General features: G+C 45.5%; 1 protein-coding gene across 1 annotated transcript in view; it reads right to left on the bottom strand.

The window, feature by feature from the left end:
- GDI2 (GDP dissociation inhibitor 2) overlaps positions 1–18,518 on the bottom strand; it is a 771,636-nt gene that overhangs the window by 489,021 nt on the left and 264,097 nt on the right. The window contains 1 exon segment of the mRNA XM_044088823.1: positions 7,339–7,470. Coding sequence (XP_043944758.1) covers positions 7,339–7,470 — 132 coding nt within the window.

Genomic DNA, 18,518 nt, shown 5'->3' with positions numbered 1-18,518 from the left:
CCAAGCCCGCGAGGTGACAAAGTCCACTAATGGATCCGAGGGGGGGATGTGGACCCAGGAAGTAGACGGGCCCGTGCCAAAGGCCTCCAGGAACACAGATTCGTCCCAGGAAGGTTTTGGGGTGGATCAACCTCCCCGCTGGTGCAATATTTCCATGATGTCTCCAAAGAAGCCATCCTCGGGAGGTGATCTGGGGGAACCTTCCCCATCATCCAAATCAGTATCATCAGTGAGAACTCCTGAGAGGAGTCCAAGTGCCTCCTCTTGGATGTACGCTTGTGAAGAACCTCTCCAGTGGGGCTCACCGTCGTGGAACTGCAAACCACCTGTTGTTCATAGGTTCATACTAGGCTATCTGCCCAAGGGCATTTATAAGCCTAGCCCGCTTTCGCCACCCCTTTAGTTTGGAGGATACTATGCCCATTATTTTGCTGTGCCTCTGTCAAGCAGTGACACTGAGATAATCCCTGGGGTATATCTGCGATCTCCCATCCATTGGTCAAAATTTCTCTTGAACAAAGCCAGCGAGGTGCTCTGCCTCACATGTACCGGGATTTTGTTCCACAGCATAGGGAGTCTCTGGGTGATGAATCTGTCCCTCCAGCACGTCCTATTAATAACCATGTCAAGGTTTAAGTCTCCCGCCCTTGTAGTTCTGAGGGATCTAGATTTTTTGAGGTGAAGCATGTTAATCAATTCTGGGTTGGACATGGCCTTGTATGTCAGGCACAGGTCACCTCTGAGCAAACGGTAAGCGACTGAATAGAGCTGAAGTTCCTTCAGTCGGGCAGCATAGGACATATTTTTGAGACCCTTTATCCTTTTGGTGAGGAACTTTTGGGGCTTTTCCAGTTGCTGCAGGTGTCGTGTCAGATACATTCCGAATGGGGCATTGTACTCAATCATTGGCCTGATGAGGGATGAGTACAGGGGGACGATGACTTCCCTTGATCTAGATGTGAATCCCTTCATGATCAGGTGGGCAATGTAGAAGGTCTTCCTAACTACTTTGGCAACGTGAGTGTCAAATGAAAGGTTACTGTCCACCTGGGTACCCAGATCCCTGATAACCTCTTCTGTGCTTAGTGGGTTGCCGCCTATATGGTAGCTAGGGGTAACCTTGTTTTTGCCGAAGGGTATAACTATGCATTTTTTGGCGTTTAATTTTAGGCCATGGCTCTGGCACCAGTTATCCGTTTCTATAAGACCTTTCTGAAGGATATCTGTGTCAGATGTGTTCTCAACTATGGCGCCCAGTTTGCAGTCATCTGCAAATTTTGTCAGCCATAATCCTCCTGTGTTTGCTTGTACTTCTGAAAAGTAGATGCCGAACAGGAGAGGGCCCAGGACTGAGCCCTGTGGGATACCACTTGTGACAGGCTTTGAGTCTGACATGGCGCCAGCAATTCTGACCCTGTGGGTTCTGTCACTTAGCCAGTTTGCAACCCATCTTGTGACGTATGGGTTTACATTTAAGCTGATGAGTTTTTCAATGATACCTGAGTGGGGTATTGTGTCGAAAGCCTTTGCCAGGTCGAGGTAGACTGTGTGGACTGCCTTTCCCTCATCAATGGCCTTGGTGACTGTTTCGAAAAAGTCAACCAGGTTTAAAAGGCATGATATGCCCTTGACAAAGCCAAACTGGGTCGGATCCAAAGTCTGCAAGTCTCCTATGTCTTTATTTATGAGTTCCATTATGATCCTCTCCATAGCATTGCAGATCAAGCTTGTCAAGCTGATGGGACAGTATTTCCCAGGTCGGTGGAGGCACCGCCTTTGTGAAGTGGGACCACAGTTGCCGTACGCCACTCCTTAGGCACGTATCCTAAGGTGAGGCTAAGATTAAACAGCTGCCCTAACTGTGGGTTTAATTCCTCATCGAGTTCGTGGAGCACACATCTGGGGACACCATCTGGTCCCATGGATGCTGTGTTTTTTTGCCTTGGAGAGAGCAGTTCTCACCTGAGCGTTAGAGATGTTTGGGGGGCTATAATTCTCTGATAAAGATATCTCACCTTTTGGGGGGGAGGGGGGGGGTTTTGCACTGAACCTGTCAGCCAGTATGTTGGCAATGTCTGTAGGTTCAGTAATTTTTACATCATTTTGAACTAATTCTGAGCATATCTGGGAGTTTCCTCCCAGGTTTCTAACATAGCTAAAGAAGGCCTTATAATTGTCCTTCGAGTCCTTAGCGACTTTTCTCTCAAAATTTGCCTTGGATGATTTTATGAGAGATCTTAGTTTTTTTTACTTATAATGATCAAGGGTGTTTTCCCTTTTAAGGATTTTGCTCTATCTTGTAGTAGCTTCCTCCTTTTGTTGTACAGCTTGTTTATGGCTGGGGTCCACCAGTCTGGACGCTTGCCTTTGGTACAAAGTCTTTGTTTTGTTTGGGACTGCCTGATCCATGCAGTCCTGTAGGTGCTGGTAGAAGGCATTTGTAAGTGATTCAGCGGCTTGAGTAATGGTTTCCGCAGTCTCGGTGGCCTTAAAAGAGACCACACTAGCCTTTAGAAGTGTGAAGTCGGCTTTTGAGAAGTTCTTCACTGTGGTCTTTTTTATCTCAGGTGGGGGCGGGATGTGGACTTCCAGTGAGATTAGTTTATGGTCTGATCTCACCAGTGAGGGGTATACTTCGGTGTTGAACATTGTGACCCCATGTTCGTGATGATGAGATCTAGTATGTTATCTCCTCTTGTGGGGATGGTGACTAGTTGTTCCATGGCATTTGAGTTTATGAACTCTAGGAACCTTTGGGCTAGAGTGTTGGGGCTTGAGTAGTGATCCCAGTCTATATTCGGGTAGTTGAAATCACCTAGTATGATGGTGTTTGGAGATACATTTATCCCCTCCAGTGTTTTCAGGAAAGCTATGTGAGGTTCCTGAGATTGAGAGGGTGGCCTGTAATATGCTACAAATTGCAGAGCAGTCTTGCCTATGGTTAATTGCACCTGGATGGTCTCTGATGCATCGTGCGTTGCCACCAACCTTGAGGTGTGGGTGTTCTTGATGAATATAGACACCCCCCCTCCTTTCTTGGTGTTGTCCGGATTTTGGGGCCGGAACGCATGATATGAGGTAAAGCCTGATAGTGCCGGGGTGCTCTCGGGAGCCTTGAACCAGGTTTCAGTCACAGCACAGACATCGATGTTCTCCATACTGAGAAGGGTCTCGAGTGCGTGCATCTTGAGGTTGAGACTTCTGGCGTTGAGCAGCATTACCCTTAGTTTTTTTTCCTTTTTTGTGTTCTAGGGTGGTAGGTTTAGAATTTGAGCCTTGCCTAAAAAAGGCACTATGGGGGTGGCAAGAGCCTTTGCCAATATCCGGAAGCCCAGGGGTGACAGGTGCAAGCCGTCCCTTACGAAGCAGCGTGGCTTGTCCAGCATGTCATCCCAGGCAGACAGACATTAGATCCCCTTTGAATGACACCAGAGTTTAAGCCAATTATTAAAGCTGATCATCTTGTCTCTGTATTGTGGCATCATTCTTGGTGAAGGTAGGATACTGCTCAAGGTCAGGGTCATACCTGCCTGGGCTACATAATCAGAGAGCTCCTCTATGTCTCTTTTCATGTAGTCCAAGGAGGTACGTCTCAGGTCGTTCACACCAGCGTGGACAATGACAGAGTCGTACTTGTACCTGCTGTTGAGAGACCTGAGTGCTTGCGTTATGTGGCGGATTCTAGCGTCAGACAGGCAGCTTGCTGTGACCTTTTCCTTGTTCAATCTGGTGAGCGGGACATCAGTGTGTCACCAATGACGAGTGTGTCTGGCATTGTGTTTGGCCTTGAGGGCTGTGACTGTTTGGCACACTGACTATGGGGTCTACGTGTTGCATGTGTTGTGTCCTGAGGTGGCAGTTGTTTGGGTGTCTGCTTTGGTGGCCTCTGCTGTTTTGGTAGATTTTTGATCAGAGCCTCCGAATATGTCTTTGTGTATTTATGTGTATGATATGAAGTTGTGATAGTACTATGTGAGACTGGGTTTGTGGTGTGTGTGGTTACCTTCTCCTCTTGTCTGGTCTTACCAGTCCTATGTTGAGAGAGCTCAGCCTCCAGTTTGGCTATATAGTTGCATCTCTCGCATTTATTTGTGATTTGTGGGAGAAGGAGAGGGTTGTCCGTGTACATGAGACAATTGTAACATTGCCTCAATATTCCCAGATTCACCAGCTGAGCAGGAGAGGACACTAGCAACTGATCCCTCGACATGCTAGAAGGAATAGACAAGGACTTTAAAAGACTCTGGGGGATGTGGGTGATCGAAAGGAGTTTTTTGCTGGTGGGGTACTATGTATAATAAAAGTGCTATATCAAGTAAAAAAATACTTTAGGAGCAAGTGCTAGGCTTTACAGATAGAGAATAGTCTACTTAGGAATCAAGTAGAGCTGAGCTTTTTAGATAAAGAATATGCTGGTTAGATCAGCAGTACAGTTCAAGGAAGGCTGTTTTAAGGGAAAATTTGAAGAGTGGACATTAGGTAGCCCGAATAGTTTAACCTTGATTAACTGCCGCTGCTCTTGTGTGCTCCTGTAGCAACTCCGCGCCAAAACGTGCTTTATAGCAGGGGCTGGAAAAAACAGGAAATGACCCAAAATGGCCAATGAATTACCAGTTACTGTCTCTAACCACTCCTCTGAGGACAAACAGGCAGCTCAGTACTCCCCACTCTCACTGTTGAGTAAAGAAACTTCCCTCTGGCCACACAAGAAAATGGAGGAACACGGGAACCAAATACAAAGCCCAGGGATCAGCAAAATCTGATCACTGGAACAACTAGCTAGGAAAGTTAGGAAAGCAGAAGTATTTTTTTGTTTTTTTTCAAGTTTTTTTACACACAGACAGAAAATACAGTAAATGCTTGGTTTTTCGACTAAATGCTATCAAAGGCTAGTACACTTGAGTGTATTAGCCTGTAGGTTAACTTATAAGCAAAACTTAAGCTAAGAAGTGCAGTCAACAAATTAAGCTCAGAAAAACAGAGAAAACAGGTAATATCACAATAATATATGCAGAAACAGTGGTCGAAATGCACAAAAGGTCGTAAAAAGCAATAAAAATGCTTAAAAAATAAAAAATACTTAGAATCAGGAAAGTCGCTTTTTCTGCTCTCTGCTGCCTTAGGAACTCTGCAGGGGACCACGAGGAGCTATGCCAAGTTCTCTAATGCCAGAAAAGCCAGCCAAAGTGTGCTTTATAGCAGGGGGCTGGAAAAAACAGGAAATGACCCAAAATGGCCAATGAATTACCAGTTACTGTCTCTAACCACTCCTCAAGGGAAACTGCCTGGGGCTCCTCGAGCATGGGTTGTCTCTGCGGTAAAATGACAGGTGTCACACCAAAAGCAGAGGGAGTCTGGGCAGTGTCTGAAGATATAGTCAGGGGTCTCGGCCCATTAGAGAGGACCCTTTCCACAACGAATGCTGAAGGAGAGCGGGCTTCCTGGGACACTAGTAAGGGACCCACTCTCCCCAGATCAGACGTGGGAATCAGAACCGGGCCCAAAGTAGATGGAGCACCGAGGTGGCCATGACCCAACAAGGTCAGCACCGACAGAACAAGCTCCACCCCCTCTGATCCAACACCCAGACTACGGCTCTGAGAGCCACTCTGATCCAAAACACTCCAGGTAGCTGCCGGCATAGAGGAAACAGGTACATTTGGCGCTGTTCCCCTGACTAGGGAACCTCTCTGATTCATGCAGTCAGAAACTGGGGGTCGGATCGGAGAAGGAGATATAGGTGTAAAAAAGGGAAGCGAGCTCCCCCTCCAGAGAGAGAGAGGGGGGGCCGGCAAGACTCCCATCTGAATTAGTGTGCGAATTAATCTCCTCATCAATTCATCCATGTCATCTTGTGAAAGACTGTAGACAGAACACGACGAAGGAACGGACTCCAACCTGGCAGATCAGAGAACCGAAGCCCTAAAAGATGGCCTAGGCTCCTCTGGCTCCAGTGAAAACCTAGGAGATCAGAGCTGAAAGGAGTCAGGTCGGTGCCTAGTCTGAAGTTTGGGGGGGGGGGTCCCGGACGGAGACAAATGGTCCGGGGACCTCTTCCTCTTGTCAGCCTTGTGCTCTCTCTCCTCTCTGCCCCTTCTATGCTCTCCTTCCACAGGTCTAGTGGCAGGAGGATGAGTCCCAGGCTGGGAAGGGAAGCAAAGCCGGGAGCTGAAGAAGAGACAGTCACAGATGTGACCGAAGCAGAACTGGAGGCAGCCACCTCCGTAGTAGGGAGAAGGCCATTCATCATAAAAGTTTTGCTCTACAGTCTTTAAGGGTTTGCAGGTTAAATCCCATGCAAATACTGCAGTCTGTGGAGAAATGGGCAGCACCCAAGCAAAGAACACTGTCTGGCTGTCGGTAATAGAGTTTGTGGCCACACACTGTGCATTTTTTTTAAAACTCATTTTGGCTGACCAGCCAAAGAAAATACAAACGACACGCACTACCCACCACACACACAGAAGCACAAGCACACAGAAAGCTGGGGGGGGGTAACTACAGAACTACCTAGAACTAGAACTATAACGCGACGCACCAGCGAGGGGGAGGAAGGGAGAAGACCTACTCTACCAACAGACGCACTGAAACTATCAAAGAATCAGACTCTTCAAAAACTCTACTCACGACCCGGAGCTCAGGGATCACGATTCGTTGAGAAGAGCAGCAAATGAGATCTGAGGGTTGGAAGGTAATGGTGGTGTATTATGGGTAGGGGGAGAAGCTTGGAGCAGATTCTTGTGACATTGCCAGCTCAGATCAGATACGGATCCGGTACCCACAGGTTGAAGATCAAACAAAGTAAACTACTTCAGATATACAATTTCTTTCTTCTAGCCACGGCAACATTCCTGTTCCTACATACAAAAAGTGTTGTACTTTTGTGCTATGTTTATAATTTTTCCCTTTTTTTTATTGGCAGCGGACCTTTAGTTTGGGCATGGTGAAGGGGGTGGCTGGGTGTAAGCGGTTAGGAAGTGTGATCAACAAAACTGCCATCATTCATTCATTTCAGTGATTGCTGGGAATGCCAATGTCTGTTTGGTTGTAACTATAGTTTAAATTTGCTCTGAACTTCTACACAGTTATTTTTAACTGAGCTACTGTTCTGACTGTCTTCTCTGGCTCGGCTCTTAGTCAGCTCTAACAGCCAAGTCAGACACTTGTCTCTTCAAAAATTCCAGACTTGTCCACGTTCAGCCACAAGACAGTATGTCAACACATTTTCAAAGCGGTCTGCTCACCTCATTAGCTTCCCCACATTTTAAAACAAAACATTCATCCTGAAGGACAGCTACTGATCTACCTCTGCAAAGACAGTTCCAGAACATTATTTACCTCGCAAATCCTTGTGGAAGCTCTCCAAGGCCATATAAAGGATACAGGTATGGGCTTTTACCATATCTTGCCAGAGACTCACTGTAAAGCTTGATTCTTTTGATAGTTTCAAGACATGGCCGATCCAGGTAACTGTAAAGAGAACAATAAAATGTCAACCCCCAAATACAAAAGCAACATTCAGCATCATTCTTAACATATTAACAATTACCTTTTACACTCCAGATTCTAGGACTGTAAGTTAGTGCCTAAGCAAAAAAAGTAAACTAAGTATTTGTACTTTTCTTCACTAAAAGCTACTAAAGGTAATCTTAGCTTAGAGTTCCATGAATCCTCATATCCACTGGAAAGTCTGTAAACGTATCCTCCTTTAAAGAGCAGCCAGTAAAGCTGCAGTAACATATCAAAGCTTAACAAACTCCCTCTATGCAGTTGCATTGCTCACTGTACAATGGAGACAGGAACAAGTCATCAACCTCGCATCTACTTGCTACTAAAGACAACTTCGTAGGCTGGAAATTAGTATCATCTAACATTAGAAGACAGCCATCATACAACTTTATTTGCCAGGAAAAAGAAAGTACAGATGTGTACACTTACCATAAATATAGATGTTAAGAGTTTATTCACTGTTGCAGTCATTACATTTGGGTTATCTGCTGGCAGGCTGCCCTCAAGTCGGCCTGCCAGCCAGGTGAGCCCCCCATGCATAGTCTGATGTGTCCGATAGGGTTTGAGTGGCAGGGGGTAGCATGAATGTTAATCCCTTGTTTTGGTGGCAGGCCTCTGCCCACTAAAGGAACTCTAGGCATAGGCAAGGTATAATAGGAAACATTGCTTCTAGATCCTGAAAGTGTTGACACCATAGGCGTTTCAGATACCACTGTCGTTTCCTCATATGCAGTCTTGCATATGGAATTAGAAGAATGCAGGAGGCCATGAACCCCAAGGCTTGCAGAATTTGCCTTGCAGATACCAGGGTTTTGTGGTCACTTGTTTGAAGTAGGTTGCCAAATGAATCTGTTTATCTGGCGTGAGGAAAGCCATCTGGGAAGTTGTATTCAAGCTTGCTCCCTGGAATACAATCTGACAGGGTACCAGGTGTGATTTCTTTTCGTTTATGGTGTACCCCAGAGAAGTCAGCATCCTTTGTACAAATGCCAGATTATTCAAAAGTATGTCCTGGCTTTCTGCCTGAATTAGATAATCATCCAGGTATGGGTATATTTGAATATTTTTTTTGTCGCAAAATGCAATAACTAGGGCTAGGCACTTTGTGAATACCCTGGGCGCAGTAGATATCCAAAGGGCAGTGCAGAGAAAGTACAGTTGTGTACACTTACCATAAATGTAGATGTTAGAGTGTATTCACTGTTGCAGTCATTATATTTGGGTAATCTGCTGGCAGGTTGCCCTCAATGGGCCTGAATAACAAAGTCTTGGGTCCTGCATCTGTTGCTGTCTCCTCTTCTATGACGTCAGGTCATCAGGGGGTATAAAACATGCAGCAGATGCCATTTTATTCAGATTTTCTTGCCCCAGATGTCAGGTGCCCCCCAAATGGGGAGCAAAAAAAAAAAAAAAAAAATATATATATAAACAGAAATGTACAAAAATGCACTTTTAGCAACATAAACTTTACCTTCATCTAAAAGCAACCACCACAAAGGCTTTAGTGTATAGTGAAGGAAAGAAAAGGTATAGAAAAGGGGATGGCGGGTGGGTAACCCGGATTGCAACAGTGAATACACTCTAACATCTACATTTATGGTGAGTGTACACAGCTGTACTATGTTCTTCGTGTTTCACTGCTGGTCATTACATTTGGGTAGAATCCCAAAGCTATGGATGGGAGGATGGAACTAAACAGCATTAGGAGCGGCTATACGGCCCTGCAGAACTGCAGCGGCAAAGCCTGCCCTGGATTTGGAGAAGAGAAGCACATGATGATGCTTTGTGAAGGTATGAACAGAACTCCAAGTAGCACCTTCTAGAATGTCTTTGGCTGAAGTAGAGGCAGCCCTGGTGGAATGTGATCTGATCCCCTTGGGCACATGTTTATCATGGTGCAAGTAGCAGAAACAAATGAAGTGGCTTATCCACTTGGAAATAGTCTGCTTTGATATAGCCTTCCCCCTCGGACCCTGCAGCAAATGCTACCAGTAGTTGCTCAGATGTTTAGAGATTTGGTCCTGTTTAAGTAGAGTCTGTGTACATCCAATGAATGCAGAATCCACTCGCCCTTGTTCTGCGGATTTGGGTTTAATGTTGGCAGATGAATGGGCTGGTTAAGAACCACACTGGATACCACCTTAGGCAAAAAGGACTGGTCCTGAGGGACACCCTGTCCGGGTAAAATATAATAAAAGGCCCCAGTGCCATGAGAGCCTGCAGTTCTGAAACGCTTCTTGCTGAAGTGACTGCCAAAAGAAAAGTTGTTTTTCAAGATAGAAATTTTATATCCGCAGTAGCTGCTGATTCAAAAGGAGGCAGGGTGAATTTTTCCAGCACAAAATTGAGGTCCCAAGCAGGAGTTGGTGATCTTCTGGGAGGCCTTAAATTTTTGGCCCCTCTAAGATACTGTTTAAGCAGAGGATGAGAAAACAGGGGAGGCTCTGTGTTGTAATGAGCCGAGATGGCAGAGGCATGGATTTTTATTGAAGAAAAAGATAGGCCCTTGTCAAGCATCTCAGTCAGATACTGTAAAATCTGAGGAATATTGGGCTTTGCTGTGTCTGTTCCTTGTGCTTGGTTCCAAGCACAGAATCTCTTCCATTTATCAGCACAAGATTTTCTAGTACTAGGCCTTCTGGCTTCCAAAATGACATCCATCATAGATTTAATGAGAGGTGTTATTTGAATAATTAATTGATCAGCCATGCTGCAAGATTCAGAGTTTGAAGCTGTGTGTGCAGACTTTGATTGTTCTGCTGACACAGTAGATGAGGTATTTCAGGCAAGTACCATGGAGGAAGTTGAGACATATTCCTTAGAAGTGGGTACCAGTGCTGGCGAGGCCAGTCCGGAGCAACTAGGATAATTTTTGTTTGTTCCTGTCTGACTTTTAGTAAGACCTTGGAGAATAGAGGCAGAGGGGGAAAGGCATAGACTTATAGTTTTTTCCAGCTGAAAGATAGGGCATCCACTTTCCATGCTTTTTTATGATGAGTACTTGTGCAGAACTTGTCCAACTGAATTTCGGGGAGAGGCAAACAGATCTATGTCTGGGCTCCCCCATTTCTGTGTTAACATGCTGAAGATTTGTGGATCCAGTCTCCATTCGTGTGGGTCCATAAGAATTCTGCTTAGGTAGTCTGCCAGCGTATTTTGTTTTCCTGGCAGGAATTGAACTTGAAAATGTATTTGGTAAGTCAAGGCTGTGTTCCCCAAGGCCATGGCTAGTCTGCAAAGGGGGGTAGGAATGTGTACCCCCCTGCTTATGTACCACATAACTGCCCCTGCTTATGTACCACATAACTGTGGTGGTGTCGGTCTTTATCAATAGTTGTCCTGGATGAAGCAAGTCCTTGAAAGCTGTCAGAGCATTCTGAACAGCTAGCATCTCTTTCTGGTTGATATGCAGATGCATTTGGTTTGGGCTCCATTTGCCTTGAATGCATCTCCCCACCAGATGGGCCCCCCAAGCATAGTCTGATGCGTCTGTAGTTGGGGTTTGGATGGTAGGGGGTAGAGTAAATGCCAGTCCCTTGTTTTGGTGACATCTCTGCCCACCAATGAAACTCCTGTTGTAGGCAGGGAATGAGAAGAATCATAGTTTCCAGACTGTGAATGTAGACTCCATAAACTGTTTAGGTACCATTGAAGTTTCCTCATATGCAGTCTCGCACATGGAATTAGTAGAATGCAGGATGCCATGAACCCAAAAGCCTGCAGAATTTCTCTTGCAGATAACTGGGTTTTTGTTGTCAGTTGCCTTTGTCTGGTGTAAAGTAAGCCATCTGGGCAGCTGTATTAAAGCTTGCACCTAGGAATGTAATTATTTGAGAGGGTACCAGTTGTGATTTATTTTCGTTTATGGTGTACCCTAGGCATGCTAGATGCCTTTTCACAAATGCCAGATGTTGAAGAGTGTCTGTCCTCTGCTTGGATGAGAAAGTCGTCCAGATAAGGATAAATTTGAATGCTTGTCTGCAGAATGCAATTACAGGTCCCAGGCACTTTGTAAAGACACTGGGCACAGTAGATAAGCCAAAGGGCAGTGCAGAGAATTGGTAATGCAAAAAACCTGCTTTGAAGCAGAGATATCTTCTGCATAATTCCCTTATTGGGATATGCAGGTATGCCTCAAGTCTAGAGTTACTAACCAAGCATTCCTGCCTAGCATAGGCAGTAGCTGTAAAGTCAGCATTTTGAATTTTGGAATGTCCAGGAAAGTGTTCAAAATAGATAAGTCCAATATTGGACGCCATAAATAGTCTTTTCTGGGTACCAGGAAAAGTCTTAAAAAAAAAACTTGTCTTTTTTTCTTTTCTGGTACCGGTTGAATAGCCCCCATATCCATGAGGGACATTACTTGTTACTGGGCCTCTGCCCACTGGTTTTGTGGCAGATCCGGCCATCCGTTTGGAATTGGCAAAGTATGGTAATGAAATCTGTACCCCAAGGATACTATGTTTAATACCCACTTGCCCTGGGTAATTAACTGCCAATTTTGAGCATGAAGTGCTAGTTTTCCCCCCAAGGGGGCTGCCAAAAGGCAAGTGCTTGGTGATGGTAGAGGAAAGTCATTGAGACTGCTTACTGTAAGGTTGTGCTTTGTTCCCTCCAGTTTTGGAGGTGGAGGCACCCCATGGCTTTGACCTGCAAGAACCTTGTGAACGGTATCTGGAGCCTTTTGAGCACCTGGATTTGCCTTGAGTGGCTCTGTTGGACACAGGTAAGGACCAATATTTAGTAGGCCAGTGTCTACTGAACCTGGGTGGCTGCACTTGCAGGAAATCTTTTACAGTTTGCATAGATTTAGCTTTGTCTTCCATTTTCTTTAAAACCTCTTCTGCCTTATTACCAGAGTATCATGCTGCAGAGGGGCATCCAACAATTTATCTTTAACATGATCAGGCAGATTTTGCTCCTTGAGCCAGGCATGCCTTCTAATCACAGATCCAGTAACGGTGGCCCTACAAGAAGCCTCCAAGGAATCAAAACCACATTGCAAAGTATGCTTTCCAACCTGTTCTGCTGAATGCAATAATTCCTGTAACTCTATTTTCCACACAATCAGAAATCATTATTTTCTGTTTCAGTAAGCCTATAACATGCTGTTGATATTTAAGCATATGAAACTGGCAGTTTAAAACCCTGATTGCCAAGGTTGCAGACGTATAAACCTTCTTTTCCCATCTACCCAGCGCCCTGGAATCTCTGTCAGGGGGTAGGATTTTTGGCAGTAGAGGCCTTTACACCCTTGGGACCCTGAGAAATAGTCTTACGATCAGCAGCAGTATTTCTGAATAGAAATTTGTAGGAGTCAGGATCCCTGTAATATCTGGCTTACTAGGACCCAGAGGCAGGGAATCAGCAGCCATGCTTGATTCCGAAAACACAACAATGTCTAATACAGGAGATATTGCCAAAGGCCTATGCTGAGGAAGAAGGAAATCCATAAGCCTCTTTTTTGATTCAGAGAAGTCCTGACTCTCCCAGTGAAAATGTTCCCTTAAAGTATGCAAAGTCTCTCCAAAAGAGTAATCCTCAGGAGGAGATGCAAAGGGGATGGATTCCTCTGCATCAGAATCCTCATAGGGTGGAATAGAAAATTCTTGATCAGAAGAAATGGAAACCTGATCTGAAGATTCATAATCAGTGCCTTGCCTAGGCCTCTTAGCAGGGGGGGGGGGGGGGGGGGTTGGGAACCCCTGATCAAGGTAATTAAATATTTTGATCATTTGTTTTTTAGGCATAGGGGCTTCAGCACATGGCTCGTGCATCGTTTTTTTAGACAGATGTTTTCGACCTTGTTTTTGAGGCTGGCGTCAGTTTAATATATAAATGTTGAGCCCTGAAAACACCCTCAGAAGCCGGTGCCTGCTCAGCGGCTCCAGACCCATCCAAGGAAGAGACATCCGCGGGTTCAATACTCAGAATCGTGCGGCATTCCAGACTCCAAATGGGTCTCTGTATAGGCCTACGACTCAAAAGGAGCGGGTATCTGGGGCTGTGAAAGCACCTCACTGAGTACCAGCGACTGGCTTAGGAGAAGCTTTGTCATCAGTTTTGGACCTCGATGGTCTGTCTCTGTTTTTTGTGTACTTCGGCAGTCAGATTGCCAACAGACAACATTTCAGGATAATTAAACCTTGAACCAAAATATTTAGAAGCAAAAATATACTGACGCTTAATAGTGCGTTGGTTAAATCTAGCACAAAACAGACAGCAAGGCATGTTGTGATCCGGGTCTAGGCAAGGAATACAGTACAAATGAAAATCCTTATGAGGTATTTGCTTCCCAGAAGTAATGCAGTTATCAACTTTTACGGACATCGGTGAGGAGCAAGAAAAATTTTCCCCAACGGGGTACTTAGGTTTAGTTTGAAGACTTTGGTTCTGAAACTTGAATGCGAACATTTCAGGAGTCCGACTGGCACTTGTGAATGGCTTCTACTTCGGGCACTGCGCGGCAAGAAAGACTGAATAAAATGGCATCGGCTGCATGTTTTATACCCCTGACGTCGTGGAAGAGGAGATGGCAACAGACGCAGGACCCAAGACTTTGTTATTCAGGCCGACTGAGGGCAACCAGTCAGCAGATTACCCAAATGTAATGACTGCAACAGTGAAACACGAAGAACATCCGATAATGCATTAGCCTGCTTTGAATTGTAGGCATCTTCTGCAAGATTCCCTGATAGGGATGTGCAGGTATGCTTCTTTTAAATCTAATGTTGCCAACCAAGCATCCTTGCCTAGCATAGGAAGCATTTGTTGAAGAGTCAGCATCTTGAATTTTGGAATCACCAAAAAGGTGTTTAAAGTAGAAAGGTCCAGGATAGGACGCCATGAATTGTCTTTTCTGGGTACCAGGAAAAGTCTTTAATAGAAACCTTGTCCCTTTTCCTCTTTTGGTAGCAGCTGAATAGCCCTCATGTTTAAGGGAGAAAGTGCTTCCTTTTGGGCCTCTGCCCACTGATTTGGGGGTAGATCTGGCCACCCGCTTGGTGTTGGTAACGTGTGGAAATGAAATCTGTATCCTTGGGACACAGGATTTTAAGACCCATTTGTCCTGGGTTATGAGTTTCCAGTTTTTGGTCTGCAGACCAATCTTTCCGCCTAAAGGAGTATTCAGTTGAAAACTGCTTGGAAGTTTTCAAGGCAAGTCATTGAGACAATTTTCCATAGGGAGGAGTCTTACTACTCCCAGATTTGGGTGCAGAAGCCCCCCACTGCTTAGTCTTGTGCGTACCTTGTAACTGAAACCTGGGAAATCTAGTGCGTACCTTGTGACTGAAACCTGGGAAATCTACTGTGTCTGGGTTTGGATTGAGAAGATCTGCAAGGGGCCAGAAAGGACCAATTCTTAAGAGGGCCAATGCCTACTAAATCTTGGAGGCTGAACCTGTAAAAAAATCTTACACAGTTTGCATAGATTTAGCTTTATCTTCCATCTTTTTAAGAACTTCCTCCACTTTGTTGCCAAACAGACTGTCCTGATTTAAGGGAGCATCCAACGGTTTAGCTTTAACATGATCAGGCAAAGATTGCTCCTTAAGCAAAGCATGCCTTCTGAGTACAGAACCAGTGTGACAGCAGACCTGCAAGAAAATTAGAAGTTATGTATCTACCATAACGTTCCATGTTAGTTGTCTTCTCTCACTTTCTTTTTTGCTGGATGGGTTCGGAGCCGATCCTCGGCTCCGACTTGGCACTTGCTAAGCTTGAGAACTCCTTTTACCAGCTCGAGGCAACCCTATATCCCATGATGCAAGGCGAGACTACCTCAGATCTCGTTTGGTAGCTAAAACACCCTGCTAAATAAAACTATTCCCAAAGGAAGAGCAAAGACTAGCCTAGAAGAACTAGGCAAAAGATTCTAAAGATGGACGCTTTCTGCTGAAGACTCAGGAGAGTGAAAACTGAGAAAGAGAAGCCCTTCAAGATCTGTCCAGGCCAGGGGGAAGGAGGGAGGGACGCAAGAAAGAAGGCGAGAGAAGACAACTAACATGGAACGTTATGGTAGGTACATAACTTCTAAATGTTAAGTTGTCAATCTCGCCTTCATTCTTGCTGGATGGGACCGCGTCCCTAGCACCTGTATCCCGGGTGGCTCAATGGAACAGACTCTCGAGTACTGTGGAACCAAAACTGGCTTTGTCCCTGGAGGCCAAATCTAATTTATAATGAGAGACAAAGGTATGAGTGGCCCAAGTAGCTGCTGCACAAATGGTATCAATGGGTAGCCTATCCTGAAAAGCTGTAGATGTGGACAGGCTCCTGGTTGAATGCGCTTTCGGTTTTGAGGGTAGTTGCTTGCCTGAGCGAATACACATAAGAAATGGTAGAAGACAACCATCTGGATAAGGTCACTTTCGACACTGGGAGACCTTTCCTGTTTTCTGCATAGGAAACAAATAATTGATCAGATTTCCTGAATTGTTTAGTTTTATGCAAATAATATCTGAGTTGACGATGGACATCCAAAAAATGAAGTTTTTGTTCAGCTCTGTCGGAATAATTAGGGAAAAAAACTGGTAGATCGATGGATTGATTAATATTAGTCTGAGAAACAACTTTGGGCAGAAAAGATGGATTAGTTCTCAAGGATACCCTATCCTTGTGAAAAACTAAGTATGGGGAACGGATACAGAGGGCTTGAAGTTCAGATACCCTCCTTGCTGAAGTGACAGCCACTAAGAATATTGTTTTCCAGGTCAGCAACTTTAAGGAGCATGAAGCAGACGGTTCGAAAGGGGGTAAAATCAAGGATGCCAACATCAAATTCAGATCCTATTGTGGAGGAGGATGTTTTACTGGAGGCTTTAGGAGAAAAACACCTCTCAGAAAAGCTTTGCATAGTCTATGCGACATTATGTTATGATCTTGCAAGCCAACATGATATTTAGAAATTGCTGCAAGTTGAACTTTAACTGTCGATGAAGAAGATCCTGACTGAAAAACTTCAGCCAGAAAATCTAAAATTGAATGCACCGGCGCAGTAAAAGGATCAATGCGCCTGGAGTTTACCCAAAGGGAAAAACGTCGCCACTTGCTAGCATAAACCGTTCTGGTGGACGACTTTAAGGAAGCTATTAAGATATCTCTGACAGGATCAGAGATCATAGGAAGCCTGGCTAGGGAAGGAACCGGAGCAACCAAGCAGTGAGGTTGAGAGAACGAATGGCCCGGTGCTGTTGACCCGTTTGGTGGATCAGATGATCCGGAACTGGGTCCAGATGCCAAGGCTGCACCAGTAGATGACTATGTAGGGACGGAAACCAAATTTGTCGAGGCCAGAATCAACTTGGCTCTCAAAACGGTAGCTTTCTGAATGACCTGTGGAATTAAGGGGAATGGGGGAAAGGCATACAGAAGTCCCCGGGGCCAATACTGGGTAAGAGTCTCTCAGGGGATGGTCTGGTAGGGGAAAGAAGGTGAAGAAGTCCGGGCATTTGCTGTTTTGGGGTGTAGCAAAAAGGTCGCAACAAGGGGTGCCCCACTTCTGAAAAATCTCGTCCACTACCGATTGTTTGAGAGACCACTCGTGAGGCATGAGAATAGCTCTGCTCAGTCTGTCCGCTAAGAGGTTGGACCTGCCGGGGATGTGCGTTGCTATCAGAAACCGATGAGAGGAGATTGCCCATTGCCAAAGTCTGAGAGCTTCTCGACAAAGGATAGGACCTGGTCCCGACCTGTTTGTTATGTACCAGACTACAGACATGTTGTCCGTTTGAACTGCAATAGTCCCCGAGGGAAGAAAGTCGTTGAGGGCTTGCAACGTTAAAAGCACCGCTCTCATCTCCAGGACATTTATGTGCAGATGGTATTCTGTGGGTTGCCAAGTCCCATGGACCATCCTGCCCTGATAATGCCCCCCCCACCCGATCAGAGGCATCCGAAGTGACTGTGGCAACCGGAGTTGGGGGAACAAATGGTCGGCCCTGATGGAGCAGAGAAGACATCCACCAGGTTAGATGAGTCCTGCACGATTGTGTAACCAAAATTTCGTGCCTCATGGGTAGGTTCTGGAACGACCACTGAGTGAATGACATCCACCGCAGAAGACGCATGTGGAAGCGAGCTAATGGTAGAGGTACAATGGCTGCAGCCATAAGACCTAGAACCTTCAGAACCAATCTGGCTCTGACTTTGTTGCTCAGTAATATGATCCGAACGTATTTCTGGATGTCCAGAATTCTCTGATTTGTTAGTCTGGCTAACATACTGACGGTGTTTAGTTCTGCTCCTATAAAGGTGATAGATTGGCAAGGCAGCAGAGAAGATTTTTCGAAATTCACTGAGATTCCCAACTTTTTGCAAATCTGCAGAGTGTAGTCTCTGCTTTGAAGAAGCTGATGCTTGGTGGTGGCGGAGAGGAGCCAGTCATCCAAATAAGGAAACACCTGGAATCCTTGACGTCTCAGATGAGCCGTAACCACTGCCATGCATTTGGTAAACACCCTGGGGGCTGAAGTGAGGCCAAAGGGCAGGGCTCTGAATTGATAATGACTGGTCCCCAGCCGAAAGCGGAGAAACCTCCTAGAGCGTCTGTGCATCTTTATGTGATAGTATGCGTCCTCAAGGTCTATCGAGCACATCCAATTGTCCTTGCCCAAAAAGGGCAGAATGGACTGAAGCGTGACCATCCGGAATCTTGCCTTTCTGACAAATCTGTTTAGATTGCTCAGGTCTAAAATTGGTCTCCAATCTCCCGTCCTTTTGGGGACCAAAAAGAATCTTGAGTAGATGCCGGATCCTACTTGGTCTGCTGGAACAATTTGGACGGCTCTTTTTTCTAGGAGCTTTGAGACCTCCTGTTTTGCCAAATCCCTTTGACCGGGTGAGATGTCTGGAAGGGGTTGGTGAGGTACGGGATACCTTTCGAAAGGGATTTTGTAACCCTCGGATATGATTGACTGTACCCACATGTCTTGTGAGAGGGAACGCCAGGCTAATGGGTACAGCGATATCCTTCCCCCGACTGCCTCCAAGGGTGGACAGTCGGGCAA

This window comes from Protopterus annectens, chromosome 11.part0 (assembly GCF_019279795.1).
Source record: "Protopterus annectens isolate FY-2018-M chromosome 11.part0, PAN1.0, whole genome shotgun sequence".
Classification (NCBI taxonomy): Eukaryota; Metazoa; Chordata; order Ceratodontiformes; family Protopteridae; genus Protopterus; species Protopterus annectens.
This window is presented reverse-complemented; position numbering and strand designations above follow the sequence as displayed.